Consider the following 22,998-nt stretch of genomic DNA (forward strand, 5'->3'; position numbering starts at 1 on the left):
CGTCATCACTTGCACTGTCTCTGTAATAGCACCCCCCCTTACTTGCGCTGTCTCCGTACTAGTAGCACCATTCCCCCCCCCCCCGTCACCTGCACAGTGAACCGGCCTGCGCCCCCACGTCTTCTGTTGCGCCGGCCTAGCGTCCCTCCACAGGGCCACGCAGGAGGACGTGATGTCACTCGCAGAGCCCCCGGAGAGAAGGAGCGCTGCGCTGGATGGGTGAGTGAGTGTGTGTCTGTCTCACTCTATCTCTGTTTGTGTGTCTGTGTGTGTGTGTGTGTGTGTGTGACTGTGTGTGACTCTCTCTGTGTGTGTGTGACTCTCTGTGTGTGTGACTGTGTGTGACTCTCTGTGAGTGTGTGTGACTGTGTGTGATTCTGTGACTGTGTGTGACTCTGTGTGTGTGTGACTGTGTGTGACTCTGTGACTCTCTGTGTGTGACTCTGTGTGTGTGTGACTGTGTGTGTGTGTGTGTGACTCTCTGTCTCTGTGTGTGTGTGTGACTGTGTGTGACTCTCTGTGTGTGTGTGACTGTGTGTGACTCTCTGTGAGTGTGTGTGTGACTGTGTGTGTGTGACTCTGTGACTGTGTGTGACTCTGTGTGTGTGTGACTGTGTGACTCTCTGCCTGTGTGTGTGACTCTGTGTGTGTGACTCTGTCTGTGTGTGTGTGACTGTGTGTGTGTGTGACTCTCTGTCTGTGTGTGTCTCTGTCTGTGAGTGTTTGTCTGTCGCTATTTCTGTCTGTGTGTGGCTTTCTGTCTGTGTGTGACTCTGTCTGTGTGTGACTCTCTGTCTGTGTGTGACTCTCTGTGTGTGCGACTGTGTGACTCTGTGTGTGTGTGACTGCGTGTGACTGTGTGTGTGTGACTGTGTGTGACTCTGTCTGTGTGTGTGTGTCACTCTGTCTGTGTGTGTGTGTCTCTCTCTCTCTATCTATCTATCTATCTATCTGTGTGTGTGTCTCTGTGTTGGGTGTGTATGTGTGTTTTTTTTTGTGGGGGGGGGAGGGGGGGTTTGTTTGAACTAGCGATCTAATGTGGGGAGACTTTGACCTATTGTGGGGAACATGCAAGGGAACCTGCGGCCTAATGGGGGGGAAACTACTACCAAATGTGGGGAATCTATGCTACCTAATGTGGGGAAACTGCTACCTAATGTTGGAAAACTGCTACCTAATGTGCGAACGCTGCTACATAATGTGAGAAAACTGCTACCTAATGTGGAGAATCTGTGCTACCTAATGTGGGGAAACTGCTACCTAATGTGTGGAATCTCTGCTACCTAATGTGGGGAATCTGTGCTACCTAATGTGGGGAATCTGTGCTACCTAATGTGGGGAAATTACTACCTAATGTGGGGGAACTGCTACCTACCTTAAGTGGGGGAACTGCTGCCTACCTAATGCTCTACCCCCTGGCAGTACCACCCTCATCATCCACCAGCAAACCCCCCTAGCAGCAGCACCTCCATCAGCAGATCCTGATGGTGGATGATGGGGGTGCTCCTGCCAGGAGGATGATCCTGCCGATGGATGATGGGGGTGATACTGCCAGGGGGGATGGCCAGTAGCACCCCCATCATCCACTAGCACCACCACCAGATTTATATTCAGAAGTTACAGTATGTGGCAGATTTATATTCAGAGGGTACAGTATGTGTTGGTATTATATTCAGAATGTACAGTGTGTGGTAGTATTATATTCAGTGGGTACGGTGTATGGAAGGTTTATAATCAAAGAGTGTAGTGTATAGTAGTATTATATTTAGAGGATACAGTGTCTGGCAGGTTTATAATAATACTTGTTTTCATATAGAGGATGTGAATGCGCTGACATAGTGAGGAGTCATCTGGGCGTCACATTCTACAGACAGAAGTTTTAGCTGGACCAGGCGGTATGTACCATCTGAATTAGATAAGGGAAGACTATAGACTGGCTCTGGCTGAGTCTCTCTGAAGCTTTGGTTTGTATTCTAAAGTGTTGTATTCTTAAGTGTGAACATCTGAGAAGTTTTATACGCAGAAGTTTAAAAAGCAGGAGTTGTAAGCAGGACCCACTGTAACTGTAAGTATTACACTCCCTTGATACAAGTAGTTTTTCCTAATAGTTAATAACAGCTGTTTGTCACCAAGGATATGGACAGCAGGATTGGAGGTTTTCTTCAGTGCACATTGTGCCACATGTATACATCTCTGGAGCAACAGCTTCAGGGTGAATACCGCAGTGACAAATGTGAGCATGTTGCACACCTGAAAGCTCGTATTAGAGATCTAGAGGAGCAAAATGCAACATTGAGGGCGATTAACAATCTTGAAAGGAGCATACTGCTTACATAGTAAGCAGTTAGTGGGTTAGAAATGGAGGTTGGGGAAACTAGCCAGGAGGCCCAAATAGGGAGCTGGGTTAATGTAGTTAGAGGGACTGGAAAGGGGGCAAGGAAAAGGAAGGCCACTTCTGCTTCTAAAAAAATTGCCATGTTGGGCGATGATGCGAGGGCATCAGTATCAGAGATGGCAACCCTAGTGGATACTGGTCTCCCTAACAGCCGGGGGAACAGCTCAACTAGGAGTGTGGGGGATGGTAACGCAGGAAGGCCAAGACAGTTAGTTGTGGTAGGGGATTCTATAATCAGGAAGACGGATAGAATAATTTGTCGCCAAGACCACCTCAACCGAATGGTTTGCTGTCTCCCTGGTGCCAGGGTTCGGCATGTGGTGGAAAGGGTGGACAAATTACTAGGGGGGGCTGGGGATGACCCAGCTGTCGTGGTCCATGTGGGAACCAACAACAGAATGCATGGTAGGTGGAGGTCCTTGAAGAATAATTACAAGGAACTAGGTGCCAAGCTGAAGGGAAGGACCTCTAAGGTTGTGTTCTCTGGAATACTTCCTGTGCCATGCGCATCGCAGGAAAGACAGCGGGAGCTTAGGGAGTTAAATGCATGGCTTTAAGTCGTGGTATAAGGGAGAAGGGTTTGGGTTTTTAGAGCACTGGGCTGACTTTTCATTGGGGTACAAACTCTATTCTACGGATAATTTGCACCTGAATGGAAGGGGGTCCGCTGTGCTGGGGGAGAGAATCCTGGAAGTGGTGGCGGAGTATTTAAACTAGGTGAGTGGGGGGAGGATAATAAAGCAAAGAAAGCAGACAGTGGGATGGATAGGTTAGAGAGGGGTCAGGACATAATGGTGGGTGGAGAGGAGTCCTGTGGGGGGATGTTAAGAGCAGTGGATAAGGAGATCCATGGGTTACAAACCAGCCGTAAAAATAAATGTAGCCCGAAAAATTGTAACCCCAATAATTCAAAAAATGCCATGAGCCCCAATAACTACAATAAGCCCCATTAACTCAAAAAATACCATTAACCCCAATAACTTAAATAATAACGTTAGACTCAATAACGCAAAAAAATCCCATTAGCCCCAATAACTTAAATAATAACGTTAGACCCAATAACTCAAAAAATCCTTTAGCCCCAATAACTTAAATAGTACAATTAGCCCTTATAACTCAAATAATAACATTAACCCCAATAACTCAGAAAATCCCATTAGTGAGACTATATGTGTAAAACGTAATGGAAATGTAAAGTGTATGTTCACAAATGCCAGAAGCCTAGCAAATAAAATGGGGGATCTTGAGGCCTTGATACTGGAGGAACATATTGATATAGTTGGGGTCACTGAGACATGGCTGGACTCCTCGCATTACTGGGCTGTTAATCTGCAGGGGTTTACATTGTTTCGCAAGGATAGAATGAACAGAAAAGGTGGTGGAGTCTGTCTGTATGTAAGAAGTGGTATGAAAGTCAGTGTGAACGATGCCATAGTGTGTGATGATTCTGAGGATGTGGAATCATTGTGGGTAGAATCACAAAAGGAGGGAAATACTGAAAAAATAGTATTTGGTGTAATCTACAGACCCCCTAATATCACTGAAGACATAGAAGGTCGGCTGCATAAACAAATAGAGAGGGCCGCCCGGGCAGGTACAGTGGTAATAATGGGAGATTTTAACTATCCAGATATAGATTGGGTCCGGGGTTGGCTAAAACTACAAAGGGGCGACAATTCCTAAATTTATTGCAGCATTATTTTATGGGCCAGTTTGTGGAGGACCCAACAAGAAGTGATGCCTTATTGGATCTGATCATTTCCAACAACGCAGAGCTGGTTGGTAATGTAACTGTGCGGGAAAACCTTGGTAATAGCGACCACAATATAGTTACTTTTGACTTAAAATGTAGAAAACAAAGACAGGCGGGGAAGGCAAAAACATATAACTTTAAAAAGGCAAATTTCCCTGGGCTGAGATCTGCACTACAGGACATAGACTTGGGGGAGGTGTTCTCAAATACTGATACAGAAGGTAAATGGGACATCTTTAAATCAACTCTAAATAACTATACAGCTAAATATATACCAAAGGGGAACAAATATAAACGATTAAAACTAAATCCTACATGGCTGACAAATGATGTTAAAAGAGCAATAAACAACAAAAAAATTGCCTTAAAAAAATACAAATCTGATGGGTCAGCTATAACATTTAAACAGTTCAAAGAACTTAATAAAATCTGTAAAAATTTAATAAAAACGGCAAAAATTCTAAATGAGAGACAGGTGGCCAAAGAAAGCAAAACTAATCCTAAATATTTTTTTAGATATATAAATACAAAAAAAATCAAGGACAGAGCATGTAGGACCCCTTAATAATGATAATGGGGAGGTTGTCACGGGCGATCAAGAGAAGGCGGAGCTACTGAATGGGTTCTTTAGTTCTGTATATACTATGGAAGAAGGAGGAGCTGACATTGGCCAGGTCAGTGCTGGTAACACATCATGTAATGTACTGAACTGGCTTACTGTAGAGATGGTACAAGGTAAGTTAAGTAAAGTAAATGTAAGCAAATCTCCAGGGCCGGATGGACTACACCCAAGAGTTCTTAGAGAGGTAAGTTCAGTAATATCTGTACCCTTGTTCAAGATTCTCTGGTGTCTGGTATTGTGCCAAGGGACTGGCGCAAGGAGAATGTGGTACCAATCTTCAAGAAGGGCTCTAGGTCTTCCCCAGGAAACTATAGACCGGTAAGTCTAACGTGCATTGTGGGTAAATTGTTTGAAGGACTTATAAGGGATTACATACAGGAATACATAGGGGATAATTGTATTATAAGTGATAGCCAGCATGGGTTTACTAAGGATAGAAGTTGTCAAACCAATCTAATTTGCTTTTATGAAGAGGTGAGTAGAAGCCTTGACAGAGGAATGGCTGTGGATATAGTGTTTCTGGATTTGGCTTAAGCGTTTGATACTGTCCCTCATAGTCGTCTGACATTTAAGTTAAGGTCTTTGGGCTTGGAAACTTTAGTTTGTAACTGGATTGAACACTGGCTCATGGATCGTACCCAGAGAGTGGTGGTCAATGATTCGTACTCTGATTGGTCCCCGGTTATTAGTGGTGTACCCCAAGGTTTTGTACTGGGCCCGCTGTTGTTTAATTTATTTATCAATGATATAGAGGATGGCATTAACAGCTATGTTTCTATCTTTGCAGATGACACCAAGCTTTGTAGCACAGTACAGTCTATAGAGGATGTGTATAGGTTACAAGATGACTTGGATAGACTAAGTGTCTGGGCATCCACTTGGCAAATGAGGTTCAATGTGGATAAATGTAAAGTTATGCATCTGGGTACTAATAATATGCATGCGTCGTATGTCTTAGGGGGGATTAAACTGGCAGAGTCACTGGTAGAGAAGGATCTGGGTGTACTTGTAGATCACAGACTACAGAATAGCATGCAATGTCAGGCTGCTGCTTCCAAAGCCAGCAGGATATTGTCATGTATAAAAAGAGGCATGGACTCAAGGGACAGGGACATAATACTCCCCCTTTATAAAGCATTGGTACGGCCTCACCTGGAATATGCTGTTCAGTTTTGGTTGCCTGTCCATAAAAGGGACACTGTGGAGCTGGAAAGGGTGCAGAGACATGCAGCTAAACTAATATGGGGCATGGAACATTTTAGCTACGTGAAACGATTAAAGGAGTTACAATTGTTTAGTCTTAAGAAGAGACGTTTAAGGGGGGATATGATAAGGGGGGGGATATGATAAGTATATAAATCGCCCATACAAAAAATATGGAGAAAAACTGTTCTAGGTTAAACCCCCCCAAAGGACGAGGGGGCACTCCCTCCGTCTGGAGAAGAAAAGGTTTAGTCTAAAGGGGCGACACGCCTTCTTTACCATAAGAACTGTGAATTTATGGAACAGTCTACCTCAGGAACTGGTCACAGCAGGAACAATTAATAGCTTTAAAACAGGGTTAGATACATTCCAGGAACAAAATAACATTAATGCTTATGCAGAATTATAAAACAACATCCCTTCCCCTTATCCCCTTACACCCTTCCCTTCAATTCCCTGGTTGAACTTGATGGACGTATGTCTTTTTTCAACCATACTAACTATGTAACTATATATAGAGAAGACGTCACCTGTAGTCACTGATATCATTGTACATTCTCCTCTCTATGTCCTATCAGAGTTGTAGTCACTTGTCAGTTCTACAGTTATGATGAGTGAAACTACAACTCCCAGCATAATCTTACCACTGCATAAAGGGGTACTCTACTGGAAAACATTTTTATTTAACAACTGGTGCTACAAAGTTAAACAGATTTATAAGTTACTTCTACTTAAAAATCTTAATCATTTCAGTATTTATTAGCTGCTGTATAAGTGATTCACAGGAAGTTCTTTTCTTTTTTAATTTATTTTCTGTCTGACCACAGTGCTTTGTGCTGACACCTCTGTCCATGTCAAGAACTGTCCATAGTAGGAGCAAATCCCCATTGCAAACCTATCCTGCTCTGGACAGTTCCTAACATGGACAGACAGAGCACTGTGGACAGACTGGAAAGAACTACACAACTTCCTGTGGAGAATACAACAGCTTATAAGTACTGTAAGGATTAAGATTTTAAATAGAAGTAATTTAAAAATCTGTTTAACTTTCTGGCACCAGTTGATATAAAAGTAAATGTTTTCCAGTGGAGTACCCCTTTACGTAATTCTGGGAGCTGTATATTTAAATGGTGAAAACTTCTTTAACACTTTTCCATTCTGTGGCAACTGGTATATCTGATTATTATACTGGAATTTCTCACAATGCGCTACAACAGTGGTGTCTGTCACAACAGGCTAAAAACTTACTGAGGGGGGGAAGGTATGGGGGTGACACCATTTTCTACCGCTCCGGGTGACACCAACCCTAGCAACGCCACTGTTCTAGTGCCTACTATTGTAAGTGGGTAACCTTATTATCCAACCCATTCAAGAGCCATGAAATGTGTCTAGGGATTATCAGCCAACACAGATGCCCTCATTTACTAAGCTAAAACCCACTAGTTTTTGTTGGGTTTTTCCAAGTTATTTTGGTGCATAGTGTCTGAGACATGTCTGAGACATGTCTCAGACAGAGTACGACAGTGTGCACCAGGAAAATCCAACTAACCCGACATTGCATTGTGAAAAGCCAAAAAAGGGGCATGGTCTGTCACAAAGGGGCATCACTGGACAAAAAAGGGGCGTGGTTTCACAACCCGACCTATTTACTATTGAATTCACAGAAAATCCTATGAAAAAATGGCTGGAAACTTCCACCTAGAAATAGCTGGTCAGAAAAATTTCCTGGCTTGTAAATCTGAATCTTCATAGTAAATAGAGAGGAATCCTGCAAGTCTGAAAAAACATTTCACTCTAGTAAAAACCCTACACTTTTAGTAAATGACGCAAGGGTTATTGCCCCTTGTCAGTATAGGAGAGGGTGCACACCTTTTTCCTAGACAACAGTGACCCTGATTTACTTTTGTAAACCAGACCTATTTTGTCAGGTTGTGCGTTGCATTGCGCCACAAATAGTTTTTGCGACAAAAATTCCAAAAACCCAAACAACTTTCCATTTAACTTAGAAAACTGAAAAGGGGACATGGCCGCTAGGAAAAGGGTGCATGGCCACAAAAAAGGTGGTGTGCTCTTGACATTTCCAAAAAATTCTAAAAAAAAATGTAGTGGATCTGAGATCTGGAAAACCCCACAGATTAGAGAGATGTAAATTAGAAGAAAAAAAAACGTAGGAAAACATTAGTAAATACCATGGAAAAATGCCTGTTTGGAAATAGAGCCCACAAAGAAAACTAGTCTCTATTCTTAGTAAATCAGGGCTATTACCTTTTGCAGAAGATTCAGCTTTGGCTTACAGTCCCTAGTCATGCTTCAAGACCCTTTCACCCCTTAACAAGCTATCTATTTTGTGCCCCAAGAGCCTGGCAATTTGTTTCATTTTTTCAACTTCTCATTCCAAGATCCTTATTTTTATTTCTCTATTGATGTAGCTCTATCAGGGCTTGTTTTTTTATGGGACAAGTTATATTTTTTTAATAGCACCATAATAATCATCTTTTAATTATTGTTTTTTGTTTTCATTTTTACAGTGTTCACTTTATAACATAAATACCGTGTCAACTTTATTCTGCTGGACAGCATGATTATAATAATACAAATTTTATTTGATGTCCGTTTTATAAGTTAAAATGATTTCTATGTTGATCTTGTTTTTTACAAGATGAGTTAACATTTTTATTGGTACCATTTACAAACACAGTTTTTATTGCTAGCTGAAAAAATTGCAATTTTGTCATTATTTCAAGCATTCCCATATGGTGCAGGCTTAGGTGCCATTGTTACCCCCTGGCTGGCATAGCAATGAAAAGGCAGCAAGGGATCATGTTCAGGGTGCTATTGATCACAGCATGTAAGGGGTTAAAAAGCATTTACTGCAGTTGTCTATAATCTGAGTAGTTGCCACAGGAGCAAAACTGTGTATTACAGCCCCCATCCTGAGATCTCCATGTCGAAAATGTAGATCATGAAGCAGGAACTAGCTCCTGATCATGACATACATTTTTGTGAAAGGTTGTTAAAGGGGTACTCCGCTGTCCTGTGTCGGAAGCTTCACTCCCCAGCGTCCGGAAGTTTATTGTTCCGGACGCTGTGTGCAGGCTTCCGTGTTCAGGACCGCCCCTCGTGACGTCACGCCCGCCCCCTTAGTGACGTCATGCAAGCCCCCTCAGCGAAAGTCTATGGGAAGGGGGTGCAATGGCCGTCACGCCCCCTTCCCATAGACTTTCGTTGAGGGGGCGGGCGTGACGTCACAAAGGGGGTGGGCGTGACGTCACAAGGGGCAGCCCTGAACACGGAAGCCCACACACAGCATCCGGAACAATAAACTTCCGGACGCTGAGGAGCGGAGCTTCTGACACAGGGCAGCGGAGTACCCCTTTAAGGGGTTAATTACTTGGTCAGTTATTTAAAGGGTAGTAATCTTCAATAAGTGGCATTAGAGTCGGCATTGGACAAATAATTTGCATGCCTTTTTCCCAGTATTGCGCGGCCATAAGACTACCTTTACCAGTTTGGAGGTCTCTACCAGGATAAACTCTACTCTCAATAAGGTTTGTGAAATCTCTTGTGTCTCCAAAATTGTACAAATTAATGCACTCTTATGAGCGTGACTGTCATGTGACTTGTATATTGCATTTCCAATACAGTAAGATATTGCCATGGCCACTGTTTTGTTATGGATAATAGATATAAAATGAAGATCATTCTAAAATGGAGGTCACATCCTGTATCACTGTAACGAATAGAAGACACAGGACAGCACTCACCATCCAAGTGATCTTTATTTCCAAGCGTTTAGAAGCATCCGAAGTAGATCCAGGTGGGGAGCATAGCCGGGACAGACTGTTTCACGCAATTAGCGCTTCCTCAAGCCGATGTACAGCGCGCACTCCACTGGTGATGTCATATATAGGCAGCACAGGTAGCGGCGTCATCAAAGAGTGTCTCAGGTAAGAAAATCATGTGATCAAAACAAAACCCATAGTGCAACATTGTAACATTGCGTATGACGTTCTCCTACGCAGAGAAGCCTATTGGATCATTAAACTTGAAGCCACTGGGGCTTTGGGACTAAACGATCATATCGAATTGGTTTCTTTTTTATGATCTTCCTCTGCTCCGAATACAGTCGATCCCACCTCCCGTGAACTATGTCTATTAAGTAAAACAGCATGTTATGTGCTTGGCTGCATACATATTCTGTTATAGTATTATTATTAATGTTTTTGTTTATGTTTTGGTGTTATATGATTTTCAATGTCACAATGTTGCACTATGGGTTTTGTTTTGATCACATGATTTTCTTACCCGAGACACTCTTTGATGACTATATATGACATCACGAGTGGAGCGCGCATTGTACACTGGCTTGAGGCAGCGCTAATTGCGTGAAATAGTCTGTCCCGGCTGTTCTCCCCGCCTCCACCTGGGTCTACTTTGGATGCTTCCGAACGCTTGGAAATAAAGATTACTTGGATGGTGAGTGCTGTCCCATGTCTTCTATTCGTTACATTGCCATTTATCTTCCCCGGACATTGCACCACCGCATATCCACAGTCAGCAAGCTCACGCTGCTGCTTAATCCTATAGCGGACTCACCCTAGTTGCGGCAGTGCCGGACCTTACTGCTCTCCCCATAGAGCTACATCCTGTATCACGCTCTGTGTAACCATCCCTTTTGGCACAAAGAAAATATGATGCAATGCTTATGTAAAGTAGTCTGCTAACCAATGAGAATGCTTACACAATGTGCGACACCCTACTGAAGGATATATCTTGTGTGTACACTATACAATAAATCAAAGAACCATTTTGACGTAGTGTGTGTCAGTATGAGTTTGTTTTATCTCCGTGCACATATTATCTAATTTGACTCAGGACATCAACCTAGAGCGGTCACTTGGAATGCATCCAAAACAGTTTCTCAAAACATCACACTCCACAAAAAATTATTTTAGCTTTTTTTTTTTTTTTTACCTTGTACTTGGATTTTTTACAAAGCCAGTATCCACGAAAACAGGGCAAAGGCACGTTGTTTTTATTCCTGACATCTGTAGTGCTGAAAGCTCTGCAGTCAGTGCTTTATGGAATCCAACCGCAGCAAACTTAGTGGAGCTGTAAAGGAACAATATTAAAGTTTTTTATTTAAACTAATAAATAATTAAAGCAAAGTGAATTGCGCTCTTGTAAAATGTGCAGATATGGCTAAAATTTACAAAAGTGTAATATGCGTCTCTAGAGTTTGATTGTGGCCAAATGTGTGTTGGGTCAGAAAAGAAAAAAAAAAGGGTGTTGTGGGATATTATGTGGCTGACCTGTTCCTCATACAAGCCTTACATTATGACCTTCATTTAGACATTAGGCATTTTAAATCCCCTCCTGTATATAATGGGGTATTCCAATCCATAAAATGTATACCATACCAACAAGTGTCTGATCACAGGGTGGTCCAAGCACTGTACTCCAGGGTTCCAGAGGTTAGGACCTCACAATCAGACATTTATCCCCTATTCACAGGATAGGGCATATGTTTTTAGGGGCCAATGGCCTTTTTTTAAATAGTGGGCAGGGTTTGGTGGTAGGGCAGATTTACTCTAGAAATTATAATGTACACCAGCTCTGAGCTAGGGTAGAGTTCACTTTGCAGAGCATATTTAAAGATGTGCACCTCTTGTGCATCTTACTCTAATGGACTTCATAAGACATGTAAAACAACAGCAATGTGTAGAAATGTGAACGGCACTCACCAGTGTAGTTGCTTCAAATTTCTTTATTGTGCAGACAGGATAGCTGTGTCGTACTTCCGTACTTCTTCAGACCTGCATGATGAGGTCCTCGGCGTTCCTGCCACAATACCTGCTTGACACTGCTATCCTGTCTGAACAATAAAGAAATTTGAAGCAACTATCCTGGTGAGTGCCATCCACATTTCTACACATTGCTATTTGGATTTACCTCTACTGTTCTTGGACTCAGCACCTATACGGCTAGTTGGCTATTTTGATACACACCTGTGTTTTTGCATGTACCGTAGTTACAGCAGTGCCGGATTCTCTGCCTTTTTCACGTTATATAAAACAACAGTCGAAGTAAATCTGTGTCTAGGTCTTACTCTGCGTGAACTGCCTTCCATGGATTATCTCCCTACTCTGTCCACATTCAGCTGCTGTGTAACCCCTTCCCCATTGCTATCACTAAAAGATTAGAAAGTCTTTCTAATGGATTTATTTTTTTCTTTCTGTGAGCAGCAAAATGTTAGGAAATGTTCAATGAAGCAGAGAAGTGGCTTTATTTTACATTTAGGAAACAAATCAACAATATAACCCAGAGCAAAGGTTAATAAAAACTTTAAATGGGCACTGTCATTAAAACTAATTGTTGCTATTGCACTCCATATGGTAAGTTAAAAATCTTTCTAATGTACTTTGTTTTAAAAAAAATTAAGTTTTCTATGTTTTATTTGTGTTTATAAAAAGCTGCCACTAGGTGTCTCCCTACTTGTTCAGAGCACATTTCCCCCTATCTCTTGCACAGACTTTGGATTTGTGCTGGACTGGCAGAAGTCCAAAATCAGAAATTCAATCTGGAGTGCTGAGGGGTGTGTGCAGTCTTAGTCAATCATAGCTCATCACACACTAAACTGTTCTGGGCTGTGTGTAGCAGAGGGAAGGAGGATGTTCTCCCCTGTATGGCTTCAGATGATGTCACGCCTGCTGGGGAATGTCCCTTCCCAGTCTGTGAATCTGACAGAAATAGAAAATACAGAGCAATATCAAGGTAGAAAACTAAAAAATAATAAAACTAAAGGCAGAGGGTGGTTTATCATGATGGGGGCAGTGAACTGGGAGGATTATAAAATTTATCAAGATCATGACAGGTACTCTTTAAGTAAAATAGTTAAAATTGTAAAAGCTCTCAATGGCAGGAGGGGTATAATAAGCTTTGCTATGGGGCCCTATGATTTCTGTGTACTGCTGACAGATCCTCTTTAATACATGTCACACTCATATAGTAAATAAGATAGTGCACTCCTTTATTTGTTTAGAAAGGAATTTTTGCCTAAAGGTTTTAGTTATTGTAACCATGAATTGCAAAAACATTTTATTTTGTTTACAATGTTTACGGCTGCTTTAAAATACTGACTATTGATAGTTGTGGAAATACACCATAATATCATACCAATAGTCCACCATAAAGGGGACTCCAAAAAGTCCAGCTGATGAAGCGATAGTCACAATATGCCCATGATTTTTTCTCATCATTGATGGTAGAAATGCTCGCGTGGTCTAGAATTAGAAGGAGATTAATAAGTGCAAATTAATAACGAATACACAGTAGTAAAAACAGAATTCATGATGAAAATGAATCTTGCCTGGCATACAAAAACATTGCCTTCTTCCAAAAAAGAATTCACAAAGCCAATATCATCTTGGTTATTGACAGACAAAAATAACATATTTTTATCCCTGCAAGGAATTGCATAATTGTTTGGACAGTTTTTTTTTCGTGAAAGACAATCTAAGTGATGAAGCAGGACAATATCCAGAAACAAGGTTTAGGTCACGATCAGGATCAGGATCAGTCCAGCGTCAAACTAGAAACATTAGCACATTAGCACAGGAAACAAGAGTCAAGACAAGAATAAAATACGATCAGCAGAAAAAAGCTTAGCAGGACAATTTTCAAAGATATCCCCAGGGCTGACATCATCTTCCGAGATGGGTGCTGAGGCAGGAGTATAAGAAAAGCCCAGTGGGAGGGCCTGCTGGCCGCTTACTGGAACATACAACCCAGTCTTGTCTTATGAAAGTAAATACAAAACGATACAGGAAATTTCTCATAACCTAGGTGACTTTTGTGGCACATAAATTGCATGAGTGTGAAAAATAATACATTTATAATTAAGATTGTGTGTGAAAAAAATAATAAATTAAACTGGAATATTTTTGTCAAACTAAGGAAAATGGTGGAATGGAATTTCCGGATGTATAGACACAAGTATTTTCTGGCAGGACAAATCTATTTCCTGATTGACTGGAAAAAATGTGATCTCTTTGAACCCTAGCGACTACTGGAGAACATAAATATACTCAAAGTGACCAAATTAGGGAAAATAAGTTTGTTTAATTATAGGGGATGTGTTAGGATAAAAGATATGTGGGATAAAGGTAAATTCAAGGATTGGACGGAATTGAAAGAAGAATTTAATTTAAAGGAGGGTGGAATGTTAAAATACAACAGTATAAAAAGAGCCTTTCTTGAATTTATTGGTAAAGGGGGTAATATACATTCAGTATACCCTGAGGTAATGAATAGAGTAATGGGAGGTAAAATAGTAAAAAAAACATATTTCATATGTATACACAGCCTTGGTAAGGTCATCTAAAAATAAATTATTACATGGAAGTTTTCAACAATGGCAGGAAGAGATCGGACCCATTGGACATCGACAATGACATTGGAGTGACGAAGTGGGATACTGTACTGAGAAATATTAGCTATGTATCGCCAAATTTGAATTATCGAATAATGCAGTTTAATATTGTGTAATTTATGGAAAAGAAAGGTATAAGAAGACCTAGTCATTGTAATACATGTAATATAGAGAAGGCAGGTCATATACATATATTATGGAGTTTCCCTGAGATCGTTAATTATTGGAAAGAAGTATATAGTAGGGTTGAGGAGAAAATTGGCATATGTATAGAGTTTTCCTCCCTGTTAGCAATCTTAGGAGATGACTCAGATATAAAAGCCAGTAATAAAATAAGAAAAAGATGTCTGAGAATGCTTTTTTTACGCTCGTCTGTTGATTATAAAAAATTGGATATCCCCTATGAGTCCTAGTTGTGTTGAATGGTATAATAATATGCGGAAGATAGAAGGTTACTTTGTGGAAAGGAGACGAGAGGAGAAATAAAAATGTTTTTTTGTTGTTGTTGTGAAATCTGAAGGGGTGGGGAATCAGGAGGACAGGAGAGGAAATGGCATGTAGAATTGAAAGGGGAACTATTAAATTATGTATTATTAAAGGGTGATTAAAATGTAAATATATATATATTTTTTTATAGGTTGGGTAAATAAACGATAATGGGATATTGTGTAAGTGTTCCTTGACCTTCTGGCTCCCTGCCTTCTAAATGATTACTAAATGTAGGATTGGGGAGGGCAGGGTCGGGGGTAAGGGTAAATATTGTATTGATAAAGCTGGGTGTGATAATTTGCACTGTTTGTATTTGAATAAGAAATTTAAATAAAGAGAGATTTAAAAAAAAAAAAAAAAAGTGGGAAAAATAATGACAAACATGGCACAATTCCGATTGTATGCGAGTAACATCTAAATCGCATGGTGTTGCCAACATAACCTCAGTTAATAATGTACTTTGGCCGGTTTTGGTATTTTCATCCCCCAAATTTTTTTTTTCTATTAATTACTGGAAAAATGAACTAGTTAATTGTTATATATATAGAGATGAGCAAATTGAATCTGACAAATCCAAATTTGTTAGGAATTTCCTGAAAAATGTGATTCGTAACAAATCCGAATATCGCCACGATTCGATAAAACAAATCGCTTCATTAAACTCCATTTAGTGTGGTTCAGGGGATCTAAAATGGCGGCCACATGTGTGAGGACATGGGGCAAGGAATTCTGGCAAGGTGTGTAGGAGGGATGACCCTGAATCACATAGTGGCATGCAGCCTATCAGTAGCCAGCCAGCCCCTGTGATGTCACAGCCCTATATAATCGGCAGCCATCGCTGCAGACAGGCATTTGTGTGATTCTTACACACAGACAATGTGTGTGTTCCAGATCAAAAAAATCTTTACAGCAGTGAACTGATTTACCTCAAGCCCAAATCACAGCAGACAGGCAGGGACAGAAGAGAGAGAGAGAAAGTGCACTTTTTTTTCTGTCACCTGCTTTTAACGCTTAATTGAGGTTAACTGCACTAGGGCGTATTGTTCTTACATAGGTGTAACCTATAAGTACACTCAGGCTATGTACGTTTTTTTCCTGTTAAACTCTTAAAAGACAGTTACTGTTAAAGGCCAGCAATACCTACAAACCTGCTTTTAACTCCTAATTCAGGTGTAAGCGTGCTGGGGTGTATTTTCCTCTGATACGTGTAACATATACGCACTCAGCTGGTGTATGTCAGGCATAAAAGTGCCAGGATGTGCACCGAGTAATGGCAGAGGCCTAAAAATCTTCAGTTTTAATAAAAAAAAAATCTATGTAATCTTTTCAATGGTGAGGCCCTATGGTTTTTGTCATATATTACCTCCAGAAATACCACAAGAATCCAATGAAACAGGTTGGAGCGATAAAAATGAACCATAACTGATTAAATGAAACATTCCTCAGGGGTTCACAACACTCTGAGGAAGTCACCTTTAGAGTGACGGAACCCGTGGGTTCCAGTCTCCCTGCCCTGTCATTATCCATGTATGTGCTCCTCCGTTTGTGGTTTGCTTTTTCATTAATATTTTTCTCTCCATTATTATTCACTATTTGTGTTTTATGAATAGCATTCCTTGTACCCAATCATAATAATTATTGCATGTATTTCTTTCTCTTCTTTTGGAGCATTAGCAGTATTGTTGCACTGTATACAGGGCAGGGTTGGGGTTAGGGGGTTCATGGCCCCTCCCCCAGTTGTTGTGCCTGGCTCAAAATTGAGCCTTTTTAATTGTTTTAAATGTATTTTGTCTTCCTTGTTTATTTATAGTAATAAAAATAAAAGGTGATATAGATATTGATACGAACATTTCATTTTTGGGTGTGCACTTTATGTAGCAAATTATTTTCCTTGGTATGTATTGTTTGCTTCTTTGCTATTAGTAGCACCCCTATTATTGTATTGAACTGGTTGAGCCCTTCTCCTCTCTTTGCTGTCTAAATGTCGGCCATGGGCTGCAGAAATTCAGTTAATTGCGCAAAGGAGATGGAGCTCTCCCGGCTGGCCACCCCTGCCTTCATCCACCAGCTTATAATGCCGCCCCTGCAATTTGCATATTCATTTTCGTCAACTTCATGTCCAAGTGACATGGAGTCGCTGGTCACATGAGCGCTGTGTCAGTAGAGTGCATGCACCAGCAGATTAGATACAACTCTTTTGTCCTGATGACATGAGAGCTCTGACTGCTGAGAGCAGTCACATGAGAGCTGTAAGTAATCTGCTGGCACATGGGCTCTACCGACAGAGCGTGGCACTCACGTGACCGGCGACTCCACATCACTAGGACGTGGATTTTAAGAAAATGAATATGCAAATTGCAGGGGCGGCATTATGAGCTGATGGACGGAGGCAGGGGTGGCCAGCCAGCGAAGCTCCACCTCCTGTGCACAATTAACTGAATTGAGCAGTGGAACTTCTGCAGCCCATAGCTCCGGAGCAAGTGGACAGAATTTAGTAAGTGACCCCTCTTTGGACTCCGGGTCACCCACTCTATAAGAGTAGGTGATCAGGCTGACAGTTTACCTGTAATACTGTATTTAATATGAATACACTAACTACAAATGATAACTTGACCACTGAATATTACATTCTGTAGTACAATTAGAAACAATTTATATGCCATTGAGACAGTTAGAGTATACTTACCCAAAAGTGAGCTAGCACATTTACTTCAAATATCTTCTGAATCTGACTATCCTCTAATGATAGTAGGTCGGCACAGAACACAACACCTGCATTATTTATAAGAATGTTAACATCTCCTACATCTTGTTTCACCTGGAAGAAAGGATAACAACCTAATTTGCTGGGTCACTCAAGATCCTAACTATGCACAGCTGCAGCCAGTAAATACATAATAACATATCTAGCTAAATTGCTTTCTTTTAGTAAAAGAGTGCTGTAGTGGAATACAACTTATCCCCTATCCGAAGGATAGTAGACAAGTTATAGATCGCAGAGGTCTGACCGCTAGGGCCTCCCATGATCTCCTGTACATGGCAGTGGCAGTTCGTAGAAAGCACTGTGCCGTCCCGAGCAGGAAGCCGCGGCAGACACGCCCCCTCCATGTATCTCTATGGGATACATGGAGGGGGCGTGTTGGCCAACCGCGTCACGTGGGGACGGAACACCTCCTTCCTGCGGACTGCCACGGCCCTTTTACAGGAGATCATACAGGGGATAAGGGATAAGTTATATTTCACTACAGTATTCCTTTAATTACCATATTGTCTTAAAGGGGTACTCTGCCTCACCCAGTGATTTCCTGAGTGGCAATATGACGTATTTACCACAGCACCAGGAAGTGGAGCAGGGCGGAGACTGGGTGCCTGATACTGGAGGTTCGGAGGACTGAGGTAGGTAAGTACAGTTTTTTTTTTTTTTAACCAGGGAGCCAAGGTATATTAATAAAAACAATGAAGAAACAAGATATTTGGGGACCTATACACTCAACACATTCACGAGTATCTACTTAAAGAGTACCTCCAATCATGTGTTTAATTTTCTGTAAAATGATGTGCATTTAAAACTTATTGCCTAAATCCCTGAACTGGGCAGTGTTGTCCCTTCATAATGGGATTTTATGGCACTGGGTCTCATGTTGGAGATGGGTCTCATGTTGGAGATGGGTCTCATGTCCACAGAACAGGAAGCATAGTCTCATAATGTATTGAAATATACATCAGAGGGCGGGTGTCCCAGGGATTTGAGGGATTTGGGCGTCAAATTTGAAATGCATGTCATTTAGACAAATGACTGTCTTGCACACTGCTGCACAATTAATTTGTCCAAAAAGCATTAGAAGTACCCCTTAATCACTATAAATTTTATGCATTATGGTTATATATGTGGGCACTGGTAAAAGAGACATTGTAAATAAGGTTAGTACCTTTGGTATTTGTGTTTGTGAATCATGCACAATGTTAAAGGGGAATTAAAGGGATATTCCAGGTTTTTAGTTTTCTTCAGTCTTTGAGCCCATGATGCCAAGTTATTTTACTGTGTAATATTCTTCCTCCATGTGGCACTTTGTCCTGTTTTCATGCACAGGATCCACACCCAGAAGTGCTGTAGTGCAAGTCACATGGTCAACAGGAAAGCCTGGCAATGCTGCAGTGAGTGGGTGGGTAGCATTACTTCAGTAAACTCTTCCTTCCTATCCACCCACCCACTACAGCATAGCCATAAACCATGTAATTTCTGACATATTGTCTCTGGCCGTATGGAATGCTGGGAAAGGTCAGAGAAAACAGTAAAATATAAAGACTTGCACTACAGCACCTCCAGGTTTGGGTCCTGGACAAAGCACCACATGGAGATAATGGAAGCACATTACACAGTAATATAACTTGGCATCAAGGTCAGCGACAACAGTAAAATAAATAGTCACATGATCTCCAGGAGATGGTCACACATCAGCTAAAACAGGTAAGCACAAAAGAGTGCAAATTGTGTCCATGGCCTGTACCTGGTATTGCAGCTCAGCCCCATTTTAGCTGAATATCTTTGAGGCTTTTGGGTAAAAGTGGCCTTAATAAGCAGTTAATTGTCTTTAGCTACAGTAAGTTTTTGTACCTTTTCAGCAGCTTTACTGATCTCTTCCCGTTTGCTGCAGTCCACTACATATGTATATACCGTTGCTCCAATCTTTCTGCATTGTGCAGCGGTTTCTTCAACACCATTCTGTAAAAGGAAAAAAAGAATTAGCATTACTCATTGGCAGATAGACAACTTATAACACTTTGCCTTTAACCTTAGTAAGATCATTATATGACAGTTTAATGCTTGTGCAGCAGCCTAAACTACACCCAGTGACGTGGAGGTGGCTTTCAAATTGATTCTTAATGGCTGCATGAATTTTGTAGGTAAACAGTAGTGTCCATTAGCAATGTCTTAGTATATGGTACTAACATGTGGGACTGTATCCTAATGACTTTCTCTGGTGTAATTCAACAGACCCTTGAGGCTGAATGCTAGATTTATCAAGTACTTTTGGAAGGCATTGGAAAAAAGTTGGCATTGTTTACTGGTCTATGATAAGTCTAGTATACAAGGTTTAGTATATTTCTACCAAAGCACATGGTTTATGTTTATTTTGGTAATATTAAGTCACATTATTTTTTTATTTGACTCAGGGGCGTATTAGTATGACTCAGGGGCGTAAGTTGGAGCTCCTGGGCCTGTGTGCAAAATCTGTAATTGATGTACCGTATTTATCGGCGTATAACACGCACTTTTTAGGCTAATATTTTTAGCCTAAAGTCTGTGTGCGTGTTATACGCCGATACACCCCCAGGAAAGGCAGGGGGAGAGAGGCCGTCGCTGCCCGCTTCTCTCCCCCTGCCTTTCCTGGGGTCTAGAGCACTGCTGTCGGCCCTTCTCACCCCCTGGTTATCAGCGCCGCTGCCTGTTCTGTCCCCCTGACTATCGGTACCGGCGCCGATAGCCAGGGGGAGAGAAGCGGCGCCGACAGCCAGGGGGAGAGAAGGGGCAGCGGCACCCATTGCCGGCGCCGCTGCCCCGTTGCCTCCCCCCATCCCCGGTGGCATAATTACCTGAGTCGGGTCCGCGCTGCTCCAGGCCTCCGGCGTGCGTCCCCGGCGTCGTTGCTATGCGCTGAACGGCGCGGCGCATGACGTCAGTGCGCCGCGCCGTGCATAGCAACGACGCTGGGGATGCACGACGGAGGCCTGGAGCAGTGCGGACCCGACTCAGGTAATTATGCCACCGGGGATGGGGGGAGGCAACGGGGCAGCGGCGCCGGCAATGGGTGCCGCTGCCCCTTCTCTCCCCCTGGCTGTTGGCGCCGCTTCTCTCCCCCTGGCTATCGGCGCCGGCACGATAATCAGGGGGACAGAACGGGCAGCGGCGCCGATAACCAGGGGGTGAGAAGGGCCGACAGCAGCGCTCTAGACCCCAGGAAAGGCAGGGGGAGAGAAGCAGGCAGCGACGGCCTCTCTCCCCCTGCCTTTCCTGGGGGTGTATCGGGGTATACACGCGCACACATGCACCCTCATTTTACCATGGATATTTGGGTAAAAAACTTTTTTTACCCAAATATCCTTGGTAAAATGAGGGTGCGTGTTATAGGCCGGTGCGTGGTATACCCCGATAAATACGGTATCTACCAACAGTGCCCCAAGGTAGGGTTGGGGTTACTAGATACAAGATACCAAACCCTGAGACGCTAATAAATTGGAACACAGGGTACAAAACTACCTCCTATCAGTGCGAAATATATTAAATCTTTACTTTTGCCCTGATCTGAATCCTATTGAACATCTGTGGAAAGAGCTGAAACATGCAGTCTGGAGAAGGCGCCTTCACACCTGAGACAGCTGGAGAAGTGTCTTATGAGGAGAGGGGTAAGATACGTGGAGACAAGTGCAAAAGTCTCATTGAGAGTTACAGAAATTGTTGGATTTCAGTGACTGCCTCCAATGTTTGTGCAACAAGTTGGAATTTTTTTTTTTTTTTAAATGAACTGATGCCAGAAAATTAAACAGATTTGTAAATTACTTCTATTAAAAAATCTTAATCCTTTCAGTACTTTTTAGCAGCTGTATGCTACAGAGGAAATTATTTTACTTTTTGAATTTCTTTTTTCTGTTGTCCATAGTGCTCTCTGCTGACACCGCTGTGTCAGGAACTGTCCAGAATAGCATAGGTTTGCTATGGGGATTTTCTCCTGCTCTGGACAGTTCCTGATACGGGCATCAGGTGTCAGCAGAGAGCACTGTGGACAACACAGAAAGGAAATTCAGAAAATAAGATTTCCCTCTGTAACAAACAGCTGCTAAAAAGTACTGAAAGGATTAAGATTTTTTTAATAGAAGTCATTTACAAATCTGTTTAACTTTCTGGCACCAGTTCATTAAAAAAAAAAAAAAAAAAAAAGTTTTCCACCGGAGTACCCCTTTAAGTTCAGGTACTATCATTTTTGTCCAGGTCAGTTTCATTATTTTCTTTTTCAAATTTATTCTGTTCAGCCACAATTCAACAGCAATGTCTGAAGTTCATCAGTTAATTTACAGTAAATGTTTATTTATTATTACTTTTGTGAGTTTTAATTTATTTCAGGGAGCAACAATTATGTCTACATCTGTATATGTTTACTTGTGATTCAAAAGAGAGCACTGCTGCGCTTTAGAGTGCTACATAGTAATACACCCTGTTCCAAATTATTATGCAAATTCTATTTAAAGGGGTGGAGTGCTGCTCAGCTTTTGGAACAAACTGTTCTGAACACTGGAGCCGACGCCAGGAGATTGTGACGTCATAGTCCTGCCCCTTCATGACATCATGCCCCACTCCCTTAACCCCTTAAGGACCGGGGTTTTTTCCGTTTTTGCATCTTAGTTTTTTCTCCTTGCCTTTAAAAAATCATAACACTTTCAATTTTGCACCTAAAAATCCATAGGATGGCTTATTTTTGGCACCACCAATTCTACTTTGTAATGACATCAGTCATTTTGCCCAAAAATCTACGGCAAAACAGAAAAAAAAATCATTGTGAGACAAAATTTAAAATAAAACGCTGTTTTGTAACTTTTGGGGGCTTCCGTTTCTACGTAGTACATTTTTTGGTAAAAATGACACCTTATCTTTATTCTGTAGGTCCCTACGGTTAAAATGATACCCTACTTATATTGGTTGGATTTTGTCGTACTTCTGGAAAAAATCATAACTACATGCAGGAAAATTAATATGTTTAAAATTGTCATCTTCTGACCCCTATAACTTTTTTATTTTTCTGCGTATGAGGGCTAATTTTTTGCGCCGTGATCTGACGTTTTTAACGGTACCATTTTTGCATTGATAGGACTTATTGATCGCTTTTTATTCATTTTTTCATGATATAAAAAGTGACCAAAAATGCACTATTTTGAACTTTGGAATTTTTTTGCGCGTACACCATTGACCGTGCGGTTTAATTAACAATATATTTTTATAATTTGGACATTTCCGCACGCGGCGATACTATATATGTTTATTTTTATTTACACTGTGTTTTTTTTATGGGAAAAGGGGGGGTGATTCAAACTTTTAATAGGGGAGGTGTTAA

At 41.5% G+C, this 22,998-nt stretch overlaps 1 protein-coding gene and 1 long non-coding RNA gene across 4 annotated transcripts in view; one reads left to right on the forward strand and one right to left on the reverse strand.

Moving 5' to 3' along the window:
* The window catches only part of LOC130363707 (uncharacterized), a 55,195-nt gene that overhangs the window by 23,803 nt on the left and 8,394 nt on the right, over nucleotides 1-22,998 (forward strand). The window contains exons 3-4 of the long non-coding RNA XR_008891884.1: nucleotides 1,817-1,895; nucleotides 9,451-9,521. This is a non-coding gene — a long non-coding RNA (uncharacterized LOC130363707). The remainder of the gene's footprint in view (nucleotides 1-1,816; nucleotides 1,896-9,450; nucleotides 9,522-22,998) is intronic.
* LOC130363670 (17-beta-hydroxysteroid dehydrogenase 13-like) overlaps nucleotides 1-22,998 on the reverse strand; it is a 77,950-nt gene that overhangs the window by 2,842 nt on the left and 52,110 nt on the right. For all 3 annotated transcript variants that reach the window (XM_056568728.1, XM_056568729.1, XM_056568730.1), the window contains 4 exons: nucleotides 19,509-19,616; nucleotides 17,580-17,711; nucleotides 13,150-13,256; nucleotides 10,948-11,085 (listed from right to left, as the gene is read on the reverse strand). In XM_056568728.1, the coding sequence (XP_056424703.1) occupies nucleotides 10,948-11,085; nucleotides 13,150-13,256; nucleotides 17,580-17,711; nucleotides 19,509-19,616 (485 nt within the window). The remainder of the gene's footprint in view (nucleotides 1-10,947; nucleotides 11,086-13,149; nucleotides 13,257-17,579; nucleotides 17,712-19,508; nucleotides 19,617-22,998) is intronic.

Source organism: Hyla sarda, chromosome 1 (genome assembly GCF_029499605.1).
Source record: "Hyla sarda isolate aHylSar1 chromosome 1, aHylSar1.hap1, whole genome shotgun sequence".
Lineage (NCBI taxonomy): Eukaryota > Metazoa > Chordata > Amphibia > Anura > Hylidae > Hyla > Hyla sarda.